The sequence below is a fragment of the Dermochelys coriacea genome, chromosome 5 (assembly GCF_009764565.3).
Source record: "Dermochelys coriacea isolate rDerCor1 chromosome 5, rDerCor1.pri.v4, whole genome shotgun sequence".
NCBI lineage: Eukaryota > Metazoa > Chordata > Testudines > Dermochelyidae > Dermochelys > Dermochelys coriacea.
The window spans coordinates 136,007,069-136,032,245 of NC_050072.1; the positions used below are offsets into that span (position 1 = coordinate 136,007,069).

A 25,177-nucleotide genomic window follows, 5' to 3' on the forward strand; every position below is an offset into this window, starting at 1 on the left:
ACAGAGACAAACACATACAAGATCTATATCAAGCATTCTTACAACTACAATACCCACCTGCTGAAGTGAAGAAACAAATTGGCAGAGCCAGAAGAGTACCCAGAAGTCACCTACTACAGGACAGGCCCAACAAAGAAAATAACAGAACGCCACTAGCCCCCAACTAAAACCTCTCCAACGTATCATCAAGGATCTACAACCTATCCTGAAGGACGACCCATCACTCTCACAGATCTTGGGAGACAGGCCAGTCCTTGCTTACAGACAGCCCCCCAACCTGAAGCAAATACTCACCAGCAACCACACACCACACAACAGAACCACTAACCCAGGAACCTATCCTTGCAACACAGCCCGTTGCCAACTCTCTCCACATATCTATTCAGGGGACGCCATCATGGGGCCTAATCACATCAGCCACACTATCAGAGGTTTGTTCACCTGCACATCTACCAATGTGATATATGCCATCATGTGCCAGCAATGCCCTGCTGCCATGTACATTGGTCAAACTGGACAGTCTCTATGTAAAAGAATATATGGACACAAATCAGACATCAAGAATTATAACATTCAAAAACCAGTTGGAGAACACTTCAATCTCTCTGGTCACTCGATTACGGACCTAAGAGTGGCTATTCTTCAACAAAAAAAAACTTCAAAAACAGACTCCAACGAGAGACTGCTGAATTGGAATTAATTTGCAAATTGGATACAATTAACTTAAGCTTGAATAGAGACTGGGAGTGGTTGGGTCATTACACAAAGTAAAACTATTTCCCCATGTTATTTCCTCCACCCCCCACTGTTCCTCAGACATGCTTGTCAACTGTTGGAAATGGCCCACCTTGATTATCACTACAAAAGGTTTTCTTCCTCCCCCTTCCCCCCCTTCTGGTAATAGCTCATTTTAAGTGATAACTCTCCTTACAGTGTGTATGGTAACACCCATTGTTTCATGTTCTCTGTGTATATAAATCTCCCCACTGTATTTTCCACTGAATGCATCTGATGAAGTGAGCTGTAGCTCACGAAAGCTTATGCTCAAATTTTAGTCTCTAAGGTCCCACAAGTACTCCTTTTCTTTTTGTGAATATATGAAGCATGTGTGTTGATCCATGGGTTTCTTGCATATTTTTGTTTGTAGGGTTCCATTGTTTAAGCTGATCGTGGTGTCCAGGAAGCTGATTCTGGTGTGGGAGTGTTCCAAAAGAGAGTTGAATGGATGAGGGGTGGTTGTTGAAGTTGTGGTGGAAATGTATGAGGGAGTTTAAGCCGTCTGTCCAGAGGATGAAAATATCATGTATGTATCTCAGGTATAGCATTGGTTTTGTGATGCATTTCTCCAGAAAATCAACTTCAGTGTGGCCATGCAAAGGATATTAGCATATTGAGGAGCCATCCTAGTACCCAGAGCTGCTCCCATGGTTTGGACAAAGTGTTTGCTCTTGTGGATGAGGATGAAATGGATGTGATTGGGGTGGAGATCTGAGGGTTGTCCGTTATCTTCTAAATATTTGAGGCAGGCAGCTATGCTGTCATTGTAAGGGATATTGGTATATAAGGATGTGAGATCTGTGAAGTCGAGGATGGTGTTCTGAAGGAAGTTGTTAATAATGCAGAGTTTGTGGAGGAAGTAAGTTGTGTCCTGGAGTAAGCTGGCCCTTTGTGTGGTGAGTCATTTGAGAATGGTTTCTAGGAGTCCCTATAAGTAAAAGTGTCGTGGTTAGATATGATGGGACTGGCTGGGTTCCTTTGTTTGTGTATCTTGGGAAGCATGTAGAAGGTCCTTGGTGTGGATTCATGGAGGATAGGTTTGTAAAGCTTCTCTTGGAGTTGTTTGGGAAAGGATTTGATTATATCCTTAAGTTCCAGGGTAAATTTGTGATGTGGGGTGGTCTTTGAGTTCTTTATAGTACTGTAGATGGTGTTGGAGAGATGTCAGTTTGCCTCGGTAAGGTAGTCATCACAGTTGGACCTGAACCCATCCCAACCCAAAATACACAAACAAAAGCACCCAGGCAGACTCCCTCATATCAGGCAACAGCACTCTTAGGGCTTGGCTATACTTGCAGATGTAGAGCACTGAGAGTTAAACCAGCCTTCGGAGACTGCAGCAGGGAAAACTCTGCCGTGTATTTACACTGTCAGCGGCAAGTGCACTGGCATGGCCACATTAGCAGCACTTGCAATCCCAGTGTGCAAGTGGCTGCAGTGTGCTTTTCAAATGGGGGTGGTGGTGGAGTGTGAAGGGGTGTGTGTGTGTGGTGGGGGAGACAGTGTGTTTTAGGGGGCAGAGAGTGTCAGCATGCTGTCTTCTAAATTTAGACAGCAGCAGACCCCCTTCCACCTGCCCCCCCTGCTCTCTTTCTCTCACTTGCAGCAGCATTCCACAGTAATGGTTGGCGTTGTCTCGGAGCAGATATGCAGCCAGCTGTCACAGAGCTTTGAAAGAGGATATCCGCATGCCTGCAGCCGAGTTCAAAACAATGACAAGAGTGGCCACTTGACTTCAGGGGATTATGAGATGTTTCCGGAGGCCAATCACAGCGCAGTAATGCAACACGTCATCCACACTGACACCCGGGCATTTCAGCCGGGGTGCAGCAAGCGTTATGCTTCTCGTGGAGGTGGATTACCAGGAGCGTTCCAGCTGCAGAGTCCAGACTGTACGTGCCTTGCCAGTGTGAACATCTCAGGAGTTAGGGTGCCCGGGGCTGATTTAGTGTGCTCTAACTTGCAAGTATAGCCAAGCCCTGACTGAAGGAATATTGGGACAGAAAGCGATCACTCTATATCTGATTTACCAATCCTCATCCTCAAAGGAAATCTGCACGACACTTTCAAAAGACAAGCCTCGGAGCTTAAATTCATTACTCTGCTAGATAAGAACTGTGCTGTTCCTTATCAAGGATGCCACCTAGGTCAAGTTTGAAGCTTTCAGTAGAAAGATGTTGTTGAGTTTCCAACCACAAGGTTCTGGAGACTTTTTTTTTTTTTTTTTTTAAAGCAAGTAAACACTTTTTACTTTGAGTTCTCGGTGATCAAACAAATTCCTACCCAACTTCATTCAATACTGCACTGGTGTGTTGAAAATAAGCATGAGACATTCCAGTCCACTTGGAAATCTGACAGTCTAAAAGTAATGGGCATATAGCAAAGATCCATCTCAGTTATAACAATGCTGCCACTAAACCAGTGCTGTAACATATTGTAATTGTCCATCCTTTTCATTATAGGAGGCCATCCTGGGTCTGACTGAAAGATGCCGTTTTTTCATTAATGATGTGGAGGTACCGAAGCTTGTTTTGATGCGGTTTCACTTGTCTGTGTGTGGTTATTAAGTTTCATCTACTGCTGCTTGTGCTCATAGATTTCATTGGATCCACTTTCCACAGGTGGCTTCCAACGTTACTTCATTTGCCATATATGATGAGTTTTTGCTGGTGACCACCCACTCCCACACCTGCCAGTGTGTATCTTTGAGGGACACATCATTGAAAGGTAAACGTTCAGATATGGCCTTTGTTATGTAATTGGCCTTACTGTTTGCTTCCTGGGCCCTCTGCCCTTGTGATGAAACCTAGACAAGCTTGCTTCCAAGGCCCTATGTCGTGGCCATGGTGCCACTTCTTGATTGTCCGGAGTGGCTGCTCCTGATTTGGTGCCAGTGAGTTCCCTATATCCTCTCATGGGCTGTGATTGTGGGGGCTCTTAATCCACTTCTGGGAGCTCCCTCCCTCGCTTCCCAGCTCTCCCTAACACAGGGAGGAGTAGCTTACTCTCCGCAAATCTCATTTATCTGCGATATAGCAGGAGTGACACTTGAAATCACTCTGCCTTGGCCTGAAGAGAGAGGGGAAGCAGCTGGGGGCAAGACTGGGCATGCAGGTTGCCTGCCTGGCCCCCAGGAGGAGAAGCGGTTGGGGCAGGACTGACCGTGCAGGGTGCCCCCAGACAGAGAAGCAGTCAGTTGGTGGGAGCCACCTCTTGTCCTCTTTAACAGGCTTTGCCTTCACCTCCCAGAACAAGGCTGGATGCTACCGGTGGGGGACACGTAGGGTGGAAGGGATCCCTGGGTGAACCATGCTGGGCAGCATCTGACTGACACCTGGACATGGGAAGCTTGGGGGTATCGTGGAGGAGCAAGAGGATGAGGAAGAACATGTACATGTTCTTTGCTTCTGGCAGCTGCTTGTGTGTGTGTATCTGCCTGGTGTCTAGACTCAGCTCTCAGGCAGTGGCTGTCTCCTCCAGTCTGTGTGTGATGGTGCTTGGCACAATGACTCTGAAGCTGGCTGACTGCCAGGAGGCACTACTAGAACATCCCTAATAATGGGTGGGTTCCCAGCAGGAACTCAGCAGACACCCTGTGGCTGGACTGGGGAAGTTGCACTTTATGTTGGGACTTACCATACCCTTGCTGATACCTCTGCCATTCTCAGTTCTGCAGGCAGGCTTCAGCAGCTCCTCTACTCCCAACGAGACACTTCGCAAGGTGGAGCGGGGCTCCCGCATAGTCACCGTTGTACCCCAGGACACCAAGCTCATCCTGCAGGTCAGCTGTCATGCTACTACTGCAGCACCATGTGTTAGCCCACACTGGGGAAGCCCCACCGTAACGCAGCACCCAGCTGTTTGGAGAGGGTAGTAGCTAGCTGAGTTGTACGTTGTCAAGTTCCGTGCAACAACTGCTGTTGCTTTCCAGTCTATGGGATCACCACTCACAAACCTGCTGAACTGTAGATGCTGATCCTACTGTTATCCTAAGCATTACAGCTCATGCTGCCTCTCTCGGAGCCCCTGGCAGGAGAGGATCCAGACAGAAATGAGGGATTTTCAAATAAATAAGGCTTCAGTGGCTGCTCTTGGTCATACTGAAGCACCTCAATAAATCACAGGGTCAGAGGGTGATCTCTTGGTGCTTTCTGTCTGTAGTAAAGGCCCTGCTTCAGGAAGGTGAACACCCACACTTAGGGTCAGATTTTTACCCATTGACAATGGTGAATTCCCCCCCTCCTCCCTCCAAACCTCTGCCATTCTGCTGGGTGTGAGCACTCTTGAACTCCAGCCCCATGTGAATGGGAGGTAGATGGCCTCTTGACTTCATTTGCATGAAAATGAAACTGTCCTGTGCTTCATGCTCTCTCCCTGCCCGCCTACTTTGACACCATCTGTTGTGTGTTTCAAGCGCCTTACCCCCACCCATTTGCTTTTATACCCTCCATCATGTGTGCTTCATATGCTCTTGCCCCTGCCCACCTGTTTTGATACTTCAAAAAGGGGAAGTACACAAAAATTAGGAGGCTAGTTAAACGGAAATTAAAAGGAACAGTCACGAGTGAAATGCCTGCAAATTGCATGGAAACTTTAAAAAAGCCCACCATAACAGAGGTTCAAACTACATGTATACCCCAAATAAGAGTCAAAGACCAAAAAAGCTGCCATGGTTAAATTAGGTAAATGAGGTGGTTAGAGACAAAAAGGCATCTTTCAAAAATTGGAAGTCGGATCCTATTGAGGAAATTAGAAAGGAGCTTAAACTCTGGCAAGTCAAGTGTAAAAGTATAATTAGGCAGGCCACAAAAGAATTCAAAGAACAACTTGACACAGAGACACAAAAGACACAAAAACTAATAGCAATTTTTTTTAAGTACATCAGAAGCTGGAAGCCTGCCAAACGATCAGCTAGGGCCACTGACTGACTAAGATGCTAAAGAAGCACTCAAGGAAGCCAAAAACAAAATGATTTCTTTGCATCCATCTTCACTGCAGAAGATGCAAGGAAGAGTCTCACACCTGAGCCATTCTTAGGTGTCAAAGCTGAGAAACTGTTTCAGATTGAGGTGTCAGTAGAGAAGGTTTTGGAACAAATTGAGAAAAAATTATAAGTCACCAAGATCAGGTGGTATTCACCCAAGAGTTCTGAAGGAACTCAAATATAAAATTGCAGAACTGCTAACTGTGATATATAACTTATTGCTTGAATCAACTTCTGTACTGGATGACTGGACGACAGCTAATGTGACACTGACTTTTAAGAGGTTCCAGTGGCGATACTAGCGATTACAGGATGGTAAGCCGAACTTTGGTATCGGGCAAATTAGTTGAAACTATAGTAAAGAATGGAATTACCAGACCCATAGATGAAAAGTATGTTGTGGAAGAGTCAAAGCTGCTTTTGTGAAGGGAAATCATGCCTCACCAATGTATTGGAATTCTTTGAGAAGTTTAACAAATGTGGACAAGGGTGATGCAGTGGACATAGTATACTTGGACTTTCAGAAAGCCTTTGACAAGGTTCCGCACCAAGAGTTCTTAAGCGAAGTAGGCAGTCATGGGATAAGAGGTAAGTTCTTTGAGTGTTAGTCCCACAAGGGGGTATGCATGCACCCGAGTCCAGGAACTCTTTCAAGCAGTGTCCATTGGCCCCCACACACATCTCTTCATGCTTCTGCCAAGATATGAGGCACTGTGCAGACCCATGCCTCTCCAGGTCCTTATGGCTCCATGATCTGAGTTGGAATCCTGTGTCCTCTCCTCCCTCAACTATTCGTAACACCTGTAAAGACAATTGTAAATAGATTTTATTCTTCCTAGCTTTTTTTGTAAAATAAATAAATAAAAAAAATCTACTGATTCTAATGATCACCCCAGTATCAAAGCATAAGGAATGACATCCGCCGGCTCTGTCTATGAGCTGTTAGCGCTATGGAGCGTTGCTGGTGCTGCAGAGTTGTTAATGCCGCTAGTGCTGCTATTCTTGGGGCTCTGGTGTTTGCTGCGTTAGGAGAAGTGCAGCATGTGGATTCAGCAGGCCTCGATGTTTTCATAGAGAGAGAGACCACAGGCTTGGTTTGGTGGCAAAGGTGCTCATCCAGGTTCATTGTGAGCAAAACAAAATACTAGCACCCTAACCACCAGGTCACAGGACACTAACAAATGTATGCCTGTGACAAGGCTCCGTCAGCATAACAGGATGCTTTCCCCTCTGCCAATAGAAAGATGCCCCTCCTCTGGCTTCTTCTTTTATACATCGATACAAACAAGTTGTGTCATACTCCAGATGTCATTAGTTGCCACCCTTGTTCTTGTACCTGCTAGTTTGAACAAAACATCCTCCTCCATTGTCATCCCATCCTGGTCATATGAGGAGCCAGTGGGTTCCTGTACCATCTCTTGGGAATGTGTTTACACAGTTACTTGAGAGATCTGGATGTTCTTGTACCATCCTCTCAGGAATGTGCTTACTTTAGCTAATACCTAGTGTGTTGCGATTCTGCTGAGGCCAGGCCTACTCTGGTTCACGGTCTTTGATCCATACTATTAGTTGTGCTTAGGGCTTCAGCAAGGCCTTCACTTATCACTGATACCATCTAATTTGTCCGAGACCCACTGGGCTTCCAGGGATGCACTGGTTCCATCAGACTTGACTGCTGGCACTGGGGCATATGGAGACTTACACAACACTGGAGGATATAGTCTTACCTCATCTTCAGTCTCCTTGCTTCTCCAGCCTAGCCCTCTTGAGGGATATTACTACACCAGAGAAGGATGCTACTCTGGTGTCCCAGGAGCCATCCCACTTATAGCCCTTTGGCAGGAGTGCTCCAGTACAGATGACCTCACCACTACTGGAGAAGCAATTTTCAGACTCAGATGAGTTGGAGGTGCTAGCCTCTCCAGTATCTGCAGGGAGACAGTTGAGTCATGACAGACATTCAGGGAGTCACATTCAGTATCCCTCCCGATACGGCTTCCCCAGGAACTGCTGGTATTGATTTCCTTGGGTACCCTATAGCTGACTGACCCCTCCTTCTGGCTTCATTGGGGTCCATGGGCAGAGGCATCCAGGGGCGCCTTAGGGATCCATCAGTATATGTGGAGGAAGACATTGATCAGGACCTGCAGATTCTAATAGTTGTCTCTTCTTCATCCTTGGACAAAGCCATCACTCTGTCCTCTCCATCTCTGGTGGATGACCATAGTACCAGGAACTACTGCAAAGAGTTGTCGGTGACATCCAGATCCCACTGGAGGAGGTCCAGGGCACTCAACACTTGCTCTTGGATATCCTGCAACCGGAGGTACCGAGTAAGGTGGCCCTCCCAGTTAATGAGGCCATCTTAGAACCATCCGGAGTGATATGGAATCTTATGCCCCCACACCGAAGAGAGCCAACAGAAGATATTTCATCCCCACTAAAGGAGCTGAATTTGTTCTCCCACCCCAGCCCCAACTCACTGGTGGTACAGGCAGCTAAGGAAAGGGCCAGGTCACACTATCAAATGGACACACTGACTGACAAGGGTTCAAAGAGATATTGGACCTCCTGTGGAGAAAGGTCATCCTCTCTGCAGGCCTGCAATTTTGTATTGCTAACTACTAGGCTCTGTTAGGAAAATATGATTTTAATAACTATTCCAAGCTTGCAGACTTTATGGGGAGACTTCCCATGGAGGACAGAGCCCAATTTAAGACCTTCAAAGAGGAGGGCAAGCTAGTGGCAAAAAACACTCTCCAGGCCATAGTGGATGCAGCAGACACAGCCTGCAGAACCTCATGAGAAGGGATTCTTGGCTACTATTGTCAGGATTTCCTAGGGAGATCCAGAACACCTCCAGGGCCTCTGCTCTGAGGAGTTGAATCACTTTAATGAAAGAACAGACAAATCCATGTATTAAGTAAAGGATTCGAGATTGACTGGGGATTTAGACTCCAGACCCCAAGAGGAAACACCAGAGACAGTCCTATAGACCAAGGCTGTCCCCTCCTCATGCATCTTATTACCAGCACCCCGTTGAGCCTCCACAAAAATGGCAGGGCATTCAGAGGCCTCGCTTCTCAGCCCCCTCTTCTGCCATGACCTCTGCCCATTCCCAGGCTCTTGCTAAGGACCACTTCAACCTGGCATCGCTGATGCCACCCCCTCTTTTCCTATCATTTTTGGGGGTTCTCATGCTATTTGCCCACAGTTGGAGGATGATCATAATGGGCAAGTTGGGTCTTGGAGATTATTCAGGAAGGATATTCCATAGTGTTACCTTCCTTCCCTCCTCTCACGTGCCCTTTCAGGGACCACTTTCATGATTCTTAAACAGGCAGCAGAATCCCTCCTCCAGAGAACGTCCCACCTCAGTATTATGAGAGGGGGTTCTACTCTCCATATTTCCTAATTCCCAAAAGAGATGGAGGATGGAGACTCATCCTGGACTTTCGGCAACTCAGCATCTTTATTCAAAACTCAAAATTCCACATGATTACATTGGCATCAATAATTCTTCTTTGAGAGGTGTCCCTGTGGGTGCTCCACTCCAGGTGTTGGTGCGTCCCTGCACCTTCGCTCAGAGATTTTTACAGTAGTACTCGTACCGGTCGCGCACGTGCAGAGCCTGCCCCCCCGCTCTGAGTGTACCTTAATAGTATGCATGTGTGACCAATCTCCTCAGTTCCTTCTCTACCATCCCCGGCCTGAGATGGAGCTCAGAAGGCTCGTTAGAGACTTTCTCTCCCTTCGTGCATATACCTTCCCTATTAGTTTGTTACCAGTAGTACTTAGATACCACTTTTCCTGTCCTTTTCTCTCTAAAACTACCAAAAAAAAATAAAAAAAAATTTCTTCATTTGTCAGACGCAGCCACTTCCGACATGCCTTAAAGCTCCCCAGGCTTTAAGTGCTACTGTAACTGCAAGGATTTCATCCCTCTTTCGGATGGCCATTCAAATTGTATAAAATGTTTGGGGAAGTCCAAAAATGTGCCCACTGCAGCAAACTTAAATCCAGGGCATGTAAGGACATGGAGCTGAGATTAAAACTTCTCCTCCTTCAGAAATCTTTAGGGTCAGCTTCAGACCTGGGCGCCGACTCTACTACATGCTGCAGCCCCCCTCCCTCCCACCGCCTCAAAGAAAGACAAAAAAAACAGCACCCTCTTACCCGCAAAGAGTTCTTCGCCGGACAAGACTTCTCCGGGCAGATCTACAGCCTCCCTCCCGGTGCTTCCCCAGTTGAGCACTTTTGACACGCCGGGCGAAACCCCCCTGCGGCTGCGGCAGTAGTACAAAGCTTTGGTGCTGAGGCTTCAGGCTTCCAGTTGCCTGCCTCTCTCATGGCACCATTCAGCATCGCGACGGAAGCGGTGCCAACCCATGTTGATGTGCCTGACCCTCCGCAGGCTGTTCTTGCTCTGCTGGCACCGTCTCCCACTGAGCTGACTGGCAGTGAAACAATGCTCAGGACTCTGGTGCAGAGGAACCTTTGTTCACAGCAGATTTCTCTTGCACAGCCCTCACCTCACAGAGGAGCTCCAGCACCCCAATTTACACAGTCAAGGGACCTACTGGTGTCACCCATCCTGTAGTCACCCCTACTTAATACCTGCTTCTCTCCAAATGCTCAGTCAGGGTCCGGACAGCCTTCCTCCAGTGATGAGGAAGCTGGTCTTCAGGGGGAGTTTTCACCATCATCAGACCCCAGTCAATAGAGGTCATAGAAAAATCACCTCGTCCTACTCTCAGGATCTTGCCCCTTGGTGTGTAAACCCCTGGATGGCACCACCCATCCGCTTCTCACCACAGTGGCAATATTGGGCTCTATGGGCATCTTGCCCTCGAGACCACACTCGCTATACCACCACAGCCAGGCGCGACACCTGCCCACCACTGCCAGCTGACGAACCTGCCAGTGACGTAAGGGACCAGGCAGCACCATCACAACTGCAGGATCAGTCGCAACCTGCCTCCAACCCAGTAGACCCAATTGTTACGCCTGATGAAGCTCTACTTCCTCCTCCCCCGTCATCTTCGGACGATTTTTCAAAATTTTAAGATCTTTTCAAAAGAGTTGCAAGTGAGTTAAGAATTAGCTTGGAGGAGTTTCCTGAACAGCAGCATGAGTTAACGGACATCCTGCAACCCTCTTTTTCTTCTAGGATTGCATTACCGATCAGCACAGCCCTTTGGAACCTGCTACGGCCATCTGGCAGACTCCCGCTGCAAGCCTACCTATCTGTAAGCGAGCGGACTGCAAGTACTTTAGCCCTTCCAAGGGCTCTGAATTCCTTTTCACTCACCCAGCGCCAAACTCGTTGGTAGTAGACGCAGTCAACCAAAAGACCAAACACCAGTTTTCCCCACTCCACCCCATCCGACAAGGACAGTAAGCGATTAAGATCTGCTCGGATGTAAAGTATATACATCTTCTACATTACAATTTCACATTTGGATGGAGGGATAGCTCAGTGGTTTGAGCATTGGCCTGCTAAACCCAGGGTTGTGAGTTCAATCCTTGAGGGGGCTATTTAGGGATCTGGGACAAAAATTGGCGATTGGCCCTGCTTTGAGCAGGGGGTTGGACTAGATGAACTCCTGAGGTCCCTTCCAACTCTGATATTCTATGATTGTTAATTATACTGCCGGTCTGGCAAAATATGACCACAAAAATTACAACAAATTTATGAACTTTTACTGATGACATTCCAGAATAAAAGAAACAACAATTTATGGCTCTAATTTTCGAGGGACAAATCATCTCACGTTCTGCTCTTCAAGCAGCCCTCGATGCAGCCAATACTGCAGCAAGATCTACTGTTACAGCAGTTGTCATGCACCGAGCTTCATGGCTCTCCTCCTCTTCCTTTCCTCAAGAGGTCCAGAGTACCATTGAAGATCTTCTCTTTAGCGACAAACTCTTTGCCTCTATGACAAACGACATACTTCACTCAATGGAGGACTTCAGGGCAACTCTCGGGTCCCTAGGACTTCAAACCTCTACGACCAGAAGGCGGCAATATAGATATCAACCTTACCAGCACCCACGCTACCCCGCCTATACCCAGCAATTCCATAAGTCACATGAGCAACAACAGCAGCAACGCCAAAGACTCGATACCAGCGTCACCGCCCCAATTCCTCAGCAGCGTCTCAACCCCCTCTGACTAATAAGCAGATTTGAAGCCTTGGTCAAGGGTATAGAAAACAACGTTTCCACTTCAGCGCTTGTGCCCCATGTCTCTATTTTTGGACACCGCCTACGGCCCTTCTCCCACCAATGGCAAAGGGTCATAAAGATCGTCACTATTGGCTATTCCATCCCTTTCATATCCTTGCCTCCTATCCACCCACCCTCCCCATCCCTCCTAAGGGACCCCTCTCATTAGCAACTGCTCCTCCAAGAAGTACAACACCTCCTATTGGGAGCAGTGGAACTCGTGCCCGAACAACAAATAATTATTCCCATTATTTCTTAACAGAAAAGAAAACCGGGGGATGGTGACCGATCCTCGACCTCAGAAGGCTCAACAAATTTATCAAAAAGCAAAAGTTCAAAATGGTGACCCTCACCACCATAATCCCAGCGCTGGAGGAGGGTGATTGGTTTTCAGCCCTCGACCTACTGGATGCCTATTTTCATGTGACTATACATCCGGCCCACAGACGTTTCCTTCACTTTACCCTTAGTTTGACACATTTTCAATACAGGGTGCTACCCTTTGGCCTATTCACCGCCCTCCCAAGTTTTTTCCAAGCTCCTAGCCATAGTCACTGCCTACCTCAGGAGACAAGGGGTCATAATATTTCCTTACCTCAATGATTGTCTCCTCCAAGCCACAACGCTCGACGAAGCACTTCGATTCACGCAGCTCATCATAGCTTGCTTCCAATCCTTCGGCCTACAAATAAACAAAAACAAATCCACATTATCTCCTACCCAGCACATGGAGTTCATAGAAGCACACCTCAATTCCCGGACAAGATTAGCATCTCTCCCTTTCGACCGCTTCAACACCATAAAACTACTGGCCACGAAACTTCGCAACAGTCCTCAGGTCACTGCTCGAGACTGTCTACAACTATTAGGTCACATGGCCTTGTGCACTTTCATGGTCAAAAATGCACAACTACACATGAGGTGCTTCCAAGCTTGGTTGGCCACGGTTTACAGACCGAATGTACACGAACTAAACAAGCTTCTATCCATACGTTTCAGAGTCAAAGACCCTCTCCTATGGTGGAAAGTTCCCTCCAACCTCTGCTCGGGAGTTCCTTTCTCCAGGATGCTCTGGAGTCCTCATAATGACTACCAGTGCATCCCTCACAGGGTGGGGGGCACACATTTCCCACCACACAGCCCAGGGGCTGTGGTCTTCAACTGAAACCTCCCTACGCATAAACGTCCTAGAACTTCAAGCCATACGCAACGCCTGTCATCACTTTCTCCCATTGATCCGGAACCAACATGTATGGATAATGACAAACATCACTTGCATGTTCTATGTGGACAGGCAGGGAGGAGCTCGCTCTCACATGCTTTGCACAGAAGCTGTAAAGCTCTGGAATTGGTGCCATGCAAACAACATCGATATCATACATACGATATTCTATATAGAGTGCTTCCGCTGACATGCACGGGCTGAAATTGTGGAAAAGCAGCATGACTTGCTCCATAACCTCAGCCATGCAGAACACAATGCCATCCACAGCCTCAGAAACAACTGACATCATAATCAAAAAGGCTGAGAAAGGAGGTGCTGTCGTCATCATGAATAGGTCGGAACATGAACAAGAGGCTACTAGGTAGCTTTCCGACTTTCTACAAGCCACCGCTTTCTACAAGCAATTACCCTCTGATCCCACTGAGGGTTACCAAAAGAAACTACAGCAATTGCTCAAGAAACTCCCTGAAAAAGCACAAGAACAAATCAGCGCGCGCGCAGACACACACACCCCCCTCTGGAACCCCGAGCTGGGGTATTCTATCTGCTACCCAAGATCCATAAACCTGGAAATCCTGGACGCCCCATCATCTCAGGCATTGGCACCCTGACAGCAGGATTGTCTGGCTATGTAGACTACCTCCTCAGGCCCTATGTTACCAGCACTCCCAGCTGTCTTCGAGACACCACTGACGTCCTGAGGAAACTATAATCCATCGGTGATCTTCCTAAAAACGCCATCCTAGCCACTATGGATGTAGAAGTCCTCTACACCGACATTCCACACACAGATGGACTACAAGCCGTCAGGAACAGTATCCCCGATAATGTCACGGCTAACCTGGTGGCTGAACTTTGTGACTTTGTCCTCACCCATAACTATTTCACATTTGGGGACAATGTATACCTTCAAATCAGCGGCACTGCAATGGGTACCCGCATGGCCCCACAGTATGCCAACATTTTTATGGCTGACTTAGAACAACACTTCCTCAGCTCATCCCCTAATGCCCCTACTCTACTTGCTCTACATTGATGATATCTTCATCATCTGGACCCATGGAAAAGAAGCCCTTGAGGAATTCCACCAGGATTTCAACAATTTCCATCCCACCATCAACCTCAGTCTGGACCAGTCCACACAAGAGATCCACTTGCTAGACACTATGGTGCTAATAAGCGATGGTCACATAAACACCACCCTATATTGGAAACCTACTGACCGCTATTCCTACCTACATGCCTCTAGCTTTCATCTAGATCACACCACACGATCCATTGTCTACAGCCAAGCTCTACGATATAACCGCATTTGCTCCAACCCCTCAGACAGAGACAAACACCTACAAGATCTCTATCATGCATTCTTACAACTACAATACCCACCTGCTGAAGTGAAGAAACAGATTGACAGAGCCAGAAGAGTACCCAGAAGTCACCTACTACAGGACAGGCCCAACAAAGAAAACAGAACGCCACTAGCCATCACCTTCAGCCCCCAACTAAAACCTCTCCAACGCATCATCAAGGATCTACAACCTATCCTGAAGGACGACCCATCACTCTCACAGATCTTGGGAGACAGGCCAGTCCTTGCTTACAGACAGCCCCCCAACCTAAAGCAAATACTCGCCAGCAACCACACACCACACAACAGAACCACTAACCCAGGAACCTATCCTTGCAACAAAGCCCGTTGCCAACTCTCTCCACATATCTCTTCAGGGGACACCATCATAAGGACTAATCACATCAGCCACACTATGAGAGGCTTATTCACCTGCGCATCTACCAATGTGATATATGCCATCATGTGCCAGCAATGCCCCTCTGCCATGTACATTGGTCAAACTGGACAGTCTCTACGTAAAAGAATAAATGGACACAAATCAGACATCAAGAATTATAACATTCAAAAACCAGTTGGAGAACACTTCAATCTCTCTGGTCACTCGATTACGGACCTAAGAGTGGCTATTCAACAAAAAAAACTTCAAAAACAGACTCCAACGAGAGACTGCTGAATTGGAATTAATTTGCAAACTGGATACAATTAACTTAAGCTTGAAGAGAGACTGGGAGTGGATGAGTTGTTACATAAAGTAAAACTATTTCCCCATGTTATTCCCCTCCCCCCCCCCCCCGTTCCTCAGATGTTCTTGTTAATTGCTGGAAATGGCCCACCTTGATTATCACCACAAAAGGTTTTCCTCCTTCCCCCCCTCCCCTTTCCTGCTGGTAATAGCTCATCTTAAGTGATCACTCTCCTTACAGTGTGTGTGATAAAACCCATTGTTTCATGTTCTTTGTGTGTGGATATAAATCTCCCCACTGTGTTTTCCACTGAATGCATCCGATGAAGTGAGCTGTAGCTCACGAAAGCTTATGCTCAAATAAATTTGTTACTCTCTAAGGTGCCACAAGTACTCCTTTCCTTTTTGCGAATACAGACTAACACGGCTGCTACTCTGAAACCTGCACAGGGTGAGTAACCTCCTCTTCTCTGCCTTCAGAAGGAGATGTGGTTTGCAGCTCTTGGCATGAAGGATGGTTGTGTCCAGATAGACATTTACTCCTTATATAGGAGATTCCTGCGTTTTATGGTGGGGCAGGAACATTTCCAGTTTCAAGTCCTCCCCTTCGGACTAGTGATAGCACCCAGAGTATTCACAAACATCCTTTCTGTGGTGGCAGCCCTGTGAGACACCAGGGCTATACAGTTTTCCTATATCTAGACAACTGGTTCCTGGTAGGCCACTCCCACTAGGAGGTCAGGTTGACAACAGAGTTTCTCATACAGCTCCTTGCAGCCCCAGGCATTTGTATAAACAGAGAAGTCCGTTTGTCACCCATAAGGATGATCAACTTTATCGGAGTGACTTTGGTCTCTGTTTCTGCAAGAGCATTGCTCCCTGCAGACAGATTTCAGATAATGAGCATCCTGGTTGCATGCGTTATCCACAGAGCAAGAGCTACAGTGCGAAGGTGCCTTACGCTATTAAACCATAGGGCTGCGTACACCTACGTGATGCTGTTTGCCAGGCTTCATTTGCAATGTTTCCAGGACTGGGTCCACTTGATCTACCTACCGGACAAGGACCACCTCAGCTGTATGGTGACCATTTCCACCAGAGCGATTGGCTCCCTTGACTAGTGGTTGAACCTGGAAAAGGTGAGGGTGGGCTTTCGTTTCAATAGTCCCACCCCCATTGCCACCATTGTGATGAAACCCTCTCTCCTGGGGTAGGATGATTACCTGAACAACCACACTGCGCAAGGTCCCTGAACCCCAGGGGAGGCCCACATCAACATACTAGAACTGAGAGCCTGCCTTCCAGTCATGCTCACTGCATATCCAGGTGATGTCTGAGAATGTCAACACCATGATTTTCCTAGCATCCTACTGGCCCAGGCAGTTCTGGTTCCTGCAGCTTCTGCCAATATCTGCCTGCCCTCCAATCAAGATCAGCCCCATCCTGACTTCCTGACCCAGGACAAGGGAAGAATCAAGCATCCTAATACGGGCTCACTCCATCTCATGGCCTGGTGTTGGGATGGGCATCAGAAATAGAACATTCCTGCTTGGCTCCTTTTCAGGCTATCGTTACCCAAAATAGGAAGGATGTGACTAGAACTTGCTATGTGGCCAAATGGAGGCATGTCAGCCTTGGCACAGCTCAGTCCATGTTCTCCAGCTGTTGCAAATATTCCCATCATTTTAGGTTATCTTCTGTCCTTGAGTACCTCAGGTCTCGCCATTAGATCAGGGCGAGTCCACTTTGCAGCGATTAGTGCCTGTCTTCCCTCTGGTGGACAGACATTCTGTCTTTACTCATCCAACTACAGTACAAGGACCTAGTTAGGTCCTTCCCACCGGTGATCAAACCTGCATCTCAATGGGACCTTAATCTCATCTTGTCAACATTTACCAAACCAACCTTTGAGCCCTTGGCAATGTGTTCCATGACCATCCTGTCCATGAAGGTTGCATTTTTAGTGGCTATTGCTTCAGCCAACAGGGTCAGCAAGTTCAGAGCCATCACGGCAAACCCTCTGTATACAGTTTTTCACAAGGAAAAGGTTTCCCTTCATCTACATCCCATGTTTCTCCCCAAGATTGTTTCTGAATTCCACATCAGTCAAAGTATTCACTTGTATTTTTTCCAAAATCCCACACTTCTGCTGAAGACAGGAGACTTCACTCTTGATGTCTGGCATGCCCTGATATTCCATCTGCAGCAAACCAAACCAATTGGAAAGTCTCCAAGACTTTTTATCCCCATGGCAGAGAGATTGCATGGGCAAGCCATATTCTCCCAAAGGATTTCCAAGTGGGTTTTGGGATTCATCCTAGAGTGCTACAGGTCAGCACACACCCCTCCCCCTGGAGGGTGTCACAGCTCACTCCACAAAAGCCCAGGCTACCTTCACAGCATACCCATATGACATCCTGTTACAAGGCCTTTTCCGGGCAACCACCTGGAGTTCTAGCCACACGTTGGCTACACGTTACGCTTTAGTTTATGCCTCAGCTGCAGATTCAGCTGTGGGATCAGCAGTATTGCAAGCATCTTTGCTGATGGCTTCCTCTCACCCACCTACAATCAGAGCACGGCTTGCCAATTGCCGCCGTGTAGAATACACATAGGGACCGTCACTCGAAGTAGTAGTGGTTACTTACTGTAATTGAAAGTTGTTTGAGGTGTATGGTCCCTATCTGTATTCCACTACCTGCCCTCCATCCCCTTTGCTCTGGATCCTATTGTGTTTTGTGGTAAGAGGAGGAACAGGAGAGGGGTTGTCCTGCACCCTCTGGCTCTGTCAGGAGCATGAGGAGCTCTACTGCACACGTGTGGGCCAATGGACACTGCTTGAAAGAATTTCCAGACTCATGGCATGTATGCGTACCCACGTGGAATACATATAGGGACTACCCATCTTGAAGAACTTCTAGTTTTACAATAAGTAACGTCCACATCCTCTCATGGGTGAGTAACTGGTTAAAATATAGGAAACAAAGGGTAGGAATATATGGTCAGTTTTCACAGTGGAGAGGTAAATAGCAGGATCCCCTAAGAATCTCTCTGGGACCTGTGCTTTTCAATATTCATAAATGATCTGGGAAAAGGGGTAACCATGAAGTGACAAAGTTTACAAAATTACTCAAGACAGTTAAGTCCCAAAGCTGACTGCAAAGAGTTATAAAGGGCTCTCACAAAACTGGGTGACTGGGCAACAAAATGGCAGATGAAATTCAGTGTTGATAAGTGTAAAGTAATACACATTGGAAAACATCATCCAACTCTACAAACAAAATGATGAGATCTAAATTAGTTACCACCACTCAAGCAAGATTTTGGAGTCATTGTGGATAGTTCTCTGAGACATCTGCTCAATGTGCAGCGGCAGTCAGAAAAGCAAACCATGTCATAAACCCCATAGATGATAATACAGAAAATATCATAATGCAACTATATAAATCCATAAAACCTTGAATACTAGGTGCAGTTCTGGTTGCCCCATCTCAAAAAAGATGTATTAGAATTGGAAAAAAAAGTACAGAGAAGGGAAACAAAAATGATTAAGGGTCTGGAACAGCTTCTGTAGGAGGAGAGGTTAAACAGACTGGAGCTGCTCAGCTTAGAAAAGAGACGACTAAATGGGTGGGGGAGAGAAGACGGAACTCTCTAAAATCATGACTGGTTTGGAGAAAGTGAGTAAGGAAGCGTTATTTACCCCTTCTGTCACCCGATGAAATTATAACGCATCAGGCTTAAAATAAACATAAGGAAATACTTTTTTCACACAACGCAGTCAACCTGTGGAACTTGTTGCCAGGGTATGTTGTGAAATATAATATTTTTGTTGCCAAAAATATCACTAGGTTCAAAAAATAACTAGATAAGTTCATGGAGGATAGGTCCATCAATGGCTATTAGCCAAGATGATCAAGGACACAACTTCATGCTCTGGGTATCCCTAAACTTCAGACTGCCAGAAGCTGGGACTGGATGACGGGATGGATCACTCAATAAATTGCCCTGTTCTGTTCATCCCTTGAAGCATCTGGCACTGGCAACTGTCAAAAGACAGGATATTGGTGTATCCATTGGTTTGACCCAGTATGGCTGTTCTTATGATGCTTTGTCCCAAAGGCTTCTGTTAGTGTCCAGTAAAAGGAACACTAAAGACCAGACTGGCAGCAATGAGAATGAGCTGCTGGAACCCAGGGCCCGAGAAAGTTGCTCCCTGAAGCAGTTCCTGGCTTGATTAGAATGTGTCACGTTTCTCCCTTAAATCTCTTCTCAGTTTTATGGAAAAGCCATGCAGCTGTGGAACCTGTGTCAGACACATGACAAAGCCTTCTGTAAAGTCGAGGAAACCTGCTCGCTCAAATGCCTGTGCAGCTTGCCCCTTCCTAGGGCTTGACTTCATTGCCAGTAGGAGAACAAGGCTAGCCCAGGCCTTCTTCCCAGGCTGGGCTGCTGGAGGATTCCTGTCTCAGACCCTGCTCAGCCCATGCTCTAGATCCTCTCATTACAGACTTACTCCCAGCTCCTATCTGTCTCGGCAGAGTAAGGAGCTGCCTGCCTCAGAGACTCGGCAGAGCCTGCTCCAGCCTTTGCCAACAGTAGTAGTGTGGGGTGTTCCAGGAAAACACTATCTGCCTGTTGCAGTCCTGTTAGTGTTGATAGCATTTTACGTCGTTGACACCAAACCCTTCAGAGATTGGACTCTCCTGGGCATTGACACGGTCTGCTTCCTGCTTTTCTCTGCTTGCATTGAGTCTCCCCTTGAGATTCAACCTCCTCTTGGGGTTACTTTTCTTCTGGCGTCTCTTGCACTAGCACAGCACTGTGATGTTTGGCTCCATCACATTCCTTCTCCTTCTGCAGCCTTTGTGGAGGGGGGATGTCTTACTGAACTGTAAAGATATTGACACCATCTCTTAGATAAAGGTAAAACTGTTTCTTCAAAGTGAAGGTCCTGCCTCCCCTTCACCTTGCAGTCAAAGTGAAGCCCCCATTCCCTCATTGGGGGTGAAGGGAAGTTGGGGATTGCTGGCCTGGCCTGACCAGGATTTGAGGTGCAGAGCTCTTAGCATACTTAGGAGGAATTATTGTTGGGATTAATTTTTTAGATGCCAAGAGGAAACTTGGAGACTGTTCACCACCGAGCCCTCGTTCTGGCCCAGATTCGGAAGTGGTTGGACAGGTGAGTGTCACTAATGTGTATCAGCCTGCGTCCCCCAGGCTTTGTGGGGTGAGCAGCTGGAGGAGGGTGGCACTGTCCTGGTGGGATATTGACCGGGACCTGCAGAATGAGGGAATTAAGCTAGACTGAAAGGGGGACTGCTTCAGGAGAGTTCTCAGAGTTCTGACTTAGCAAGTGGAGACAAACCAGTTCTGGCATTTGGGCACTCCAGGTAACTGCCACCTGCAAGCAGAGCCATCTCAACATTTCTCTTATTTATGTACAGCTTGTGCTACATGCTTTAGTCCCTACTGCAAGGAGCTTGTTGATCAAAAGGACAGACAACTAGGTAGAGGTTAGGGGACAGGAACGACAATAGGCAAATTACATGTAGGTCATCTTGATTCACTGTGAGTAGCACTGCAGAACAAGTTGGGAGAAATACCATCTCTTCCCCTCCCCATAATTATAACTTATCCTAGACGACAAGACTGTCTCATGGAATAAAACCTTGCTAAATGTCACTGTTCTAATGGAATAGAAAAGCACCTGACACTACAGCTGAATAGATAGTTGATTTTTTTTTCCAGCTATTGAACCAAAAAATCAGGGCAGAGGGGGAATGATTTTGGGTTAAACTTGGAAATGAAATTTTTCACTTTTTCCTCTCCAAAATGAAATGATTTTATTTTTTTTTTTTTTTGGTTATGCTTTTGGGTATGTTTTTTACTTTTAAAAAAAATTTTAAGAACTCCTGGCTAAATTTCAAAGTGAAATATAATTTTGAGAAGTTTCACTTCAAGAACGTCAATGAACTGTTTGGACTTTTTCTAATTTTTTTCATTTAGGTGTCTGAAACTGCTGAGTTCGTGAAAATATTTTTCATCTGAAAAGGAATTTTTGGGCAAATAAATTATTCATGGGGAAAAAAATCTGCCCAGCTCTATCTGCGACCAATACACTGTTATCTTTAAACCCAAATGTAACTCTCTTTAAAACTGGTTTCAGAGTAGCAGCTGTGTTAGTCTGTATTCGCAAAAAAGAAAAGGAGTACTCGTGGGACCTTAGAGACTAACAAATTTATTTGAGCATAAGCTTTCGTGAGCTACAGCTCACTTCATCGGAAGCATTCAGTGGAAAATACAGTGCGGAGATTTATATCCACACACAGAGAACATGAAACAATGGGTTTTGTCATACACGCTGTAAGGAGAGTGATCACTTAAGATGAGCTATTACCAGCAGGAAGGAGGGGGGGAAAAGAGGAAAACCTTTTGTGGTGGTGATCAAGGTGGGCCATTTCCAGCAGTTAACAAGAACATCTGAGGAACAGTGGGGGGGAGGGGGGAGAAATAACATGTGGAAATAGTTTTACTTTATGTAATGACTCATCCACTCCCAGTCTCAATTCAAGCCTAAGTTAATTGTATCCAGTTTGCAAATTAATTCCAATTCAGCAGTCTCTCGTTGGAGTCTGTTTTTGAAGCTTTTTTGTTGAAGGATAGCCACTCTCAGGTCTGTAATCGAGTGACCGGAGAGATTGAAGTGTTCTCCAACTGGTTTTTGAATGTTATAATTCTTGACGTCTGATTTGTGTCCATTTATTCTTTTACGTAGAGACTGTCCAGTTTGACCAAGGTACATGGCAGAGGGGCATTGCTGGCACATGATGGCATATATCACATTGGTAGATGCGCAGGTGAATGAGCCTCTGATAGTGTGGCTGATGTGATTAAGCCCTATGATGGTGTCCCCTGAATAGGTATATGGACAGAGTTGGCAACGGGCTTTGTTGCAAGGATAGGTTCCTGGGTTAGTGGTTCTGGTGTGTGGTTGCTGATGAGTATTTGCTTCAGGTTGGGGGGCTGTTGGTAAGCAAGGACTGGTCTGTCTCCCAAAATCTGTGAGAGTGATGGGTCATCCTTCAGGATAGGTTGTAGATCCTTGATGATGCGTTGGAGAGGTTTTAGTTGGGGGCTGAAGGTGATGGCTAGTGGCGTTCTGTTATTTTCTTTGTTGGGCCTGTCCTGTAGTAGGTGACTTCTGGGTACTCTTCTGGCTCTGTCAATCTGTTTCTTCACTTCAGCAGGTGGGTATTGTAGTTGTAAGAATGCATGATAGGGATCTTGTAGGCGTTTGTCTCTGTCTGAGGAGTTGGAGCAAATGCGGTTATATCGTAGAGCTTGGCTGTAGACAATGGATCGTGTAGTGTGGTCTGGATGAAAGCTAGAGGCATGTAGGTAGGAATAGCGGTCAGTAGGTTTCCGATATAGGGTGGTGTTTATGTGACCATTGCTTATTAGCACCGTAGTGTCCAGGAAGTGGATCTCTTGTGTGGACTGGTCCAGACTGAGGTTGATGGTGGGATGGAAATTATTGAAATCCTGGTGGAATTCCTCAAGGGCTTCTTTTCCATGGGTCCAGATGATGAAGATGTCATCAATGTAGCGCAAGTAGAGTAGGGGCATTAGGGGACAAGAGCTGAGGATGCATTGTTCTAAATCAGCCATAAAAATGTTGGCATACTGTGGGGCCATGCGGATACCCATCGCAGTGCTGCTGATTTGAAGGTATACATTGTTCCCAAATGTGATATAGTTATGGGTGAGGACAAAGTCACAAAGTTCAGCCACCAGGTTAGCCGTGACATTATCGGGGATACTGTTCCTGACGGCTTGTAGTCCATCTTTGTGTGGAAAGTTGGTGTAGAGGCTTCTACATCCATAGTGGCTAGGATGGTGTTTTTAGGAAGATCACCGATGGATTGTAGTTTCCTCAGGAAGTCAGTGGTGTCTCGAAGACAGCTGGGAGTGCTGGTAGCGTAGGGCCTGAGGAGGGAGTCTACATAGCCAGACAATCCTGCTGTCAGGGTGCCAATGCCTGAGATGATGGGGCGTCCAGGATTTCCAGGTTTATGGATCTTGGGTAGCAGATAGAATACCCCAGGTCGGGGTTCCAGGGGTGTGTCTGTGCGGATTTGTTCTTGTGCTTTTTCAGGGAGTTTCTTGAGCAAATGGTGTCGTTTCTTTTGGTAACCCTCAGTGGGATCAAAGGGTAATGGCTTGTAGAAAGTGGTGTTGGAGAGCTGCCTAGTAGCCTCTTGTTCGTATTCCAACCTATTCATGATGACGACAGCACCTGCTTTGTCAGCCTTTTTGATTATGATGTCAGAGTTGTTTCTGAGGCTGTGGATGGCATTGTGTTCTGCACGGCTGAGGTTATGGGGCAAGTGATGCTGCTTTTCCACAATTTCAGCCCTGTACGTCGGCGGAAGCACTCTATGTAGAAGTCCAGTCTGTTAAAGAAGTCTCTTTAAAACTGGCCTACACCTGGTTAAATGCTAACCCAGTGTGATATCTGGCTGGGCCAGGACAGGAACTAGGCATGGGCACAGCCAGCCTGCTTTGCAGAGGGAAGGCAGTGAAAATTAAACCATATAGGTTTATTTATAGTCTGGCAACTGTTCTCCTCACTCCCTGTGTATATTAGATTGTAGTACACACTCCTCTATAAAAACCTGCTGTATTTGACCCATTCCAACAGGCTCATGTTTAAAGAAGCATTTGAATGTATGAGGAAGCTGAGAATCAACCTCAACCTTCTTTATGATCACAATCCCAAGGCAAGTTTGAGTTGCACTTGTACCTCCCTTTGCATGTTTTCCTGCCTCCCAGGGAGTGGGATTTGCCAGAGGATATTGTGAAAGCCAAGACTATAATAGGGTTCAAAAGGGAACTAGATAAGTTCATGGAGGATAGGTCTATCAAAGGCTATTAGCCAGTATGGGCAGGGATGGTGTCCCTAGCCTTTTTGCCAGAAGTTGGGAATGGATGACAGAGCATGATCACTTGATGATTCATTGTTCTGTTCATTCCCTCTGGGGCATCTGGCACTGGCCACTGCCAGAAGACAGGATACTGGGCTAGACAGACCACTGGTCTGACACAGCATGGCCATTCTAATGTAATCAGTGTTTTATAAAGCTCTGTCAACACCACTTCAGAGTCCCACTGGCCAATTAGGGGAGGAAGCGGTTTTCTGGAGACGGAGGAGGCCAAAGGCAGCAATGTTAGTGGAACCTGTGCTGCTGGTATCTACTAAGGCCTTGATCCTGCACGTGGATCTATGTGGATGGATTCTCAGCAGAGGAGCACAGATCTGAGTGAAGGGTAGAGCTCCTAGGGTTGTGAAGATAACTTTGTTCCATGTCACCCTTGGAAGTTTATCTCCCCTGAGCTGGCATTGCCTTGTACTGAACAGCTGGCATGAGAGCTTGGGGCTTGGGGTACCTAGGTTCTTAAGGATGGTACCCAGTGCTATAGAGCTCATACTGTTTGCATGCAAAGAGCTATAGCGTGTCCAAATGGCAAGAGTAGGGTAACTCGGGTTTAGAGTTGGATATGCCCATGTGCACATTTAAATGACCCTTTGAAGTCGCTCTATGTGTTTTTGTGTTAATATGCATGTAAGTAACAGCATCAGCACTGAAAGGGTTTTGTTCACTTCAGGTTTTTCTGGAAAATGTGGAAACCTTCATAAAACAAATAGATTCCGTGAATCACATCAACTTATTTTTCACTGAGTTGAAGTAAGTATTGATCTTCTGATAAAAGAACACCTGGTAAAGCCGCAGTATCATTGTTCTGGAAGCTGGAGATGGGGGCTGGATTCAAAGAACCAGAGGATTCGGTCTGACCAAGTGGATGGTGACTCCTACCAACTGCCAGACTAGCTGGCTGTGGGTCTGGTTCATCCAGGCAGAGGGATTC

General features: G+C 46.6%; 1 protein-coding gene across 6 annotated transcripts in view; it reads left to right on the plus strand.

Moving 5' to 3' along the window:
- Nucleotides 1-25,177, plus strand: part of ELP1 (elongator acetyltransferase complex subunit 1) — a 132,162-nt gene that overhangs the window by 55,869 nt on the left and 51,116 nt on the right. For 5 of the 6 annotated variants that reach the window (XM_038401408.2, XM_038401409.2, XM_043515481.1 and 2 more), the window contains 6 exons: nucleotides 3,240-3,293; nucleotides 3,399-3,504; nucleotides 4,446-4,558; nucleotides 20,356-20,429; nucleotides 23,952-24,030; nucleotides 24,917-24,996. In XM_038401408.2, coding sequence (XP_038257336.1) covers nucleotides 3,240-3,293; nucleotides 3,399-3,504; nucleotides 4,446-4,558; nucleotides 20,356-20,429; nucleotides 23,952-24,030; nucleotides 24,917-24,996 — 506 coding nt within the window. The remainder of the gene's footprint in view (nucleotides 1-3,239; nucleotides 3,294-3,398; nucleotides 3,505-4,445; nucleotides 4,559-20,355; nucleotides 20,430-23,951; nucleotides 24,031-24,916; nucleotides 24,997-25,177) is intronic. The other variant, XM_043515480.1, reaches the window with a different exon arrangement.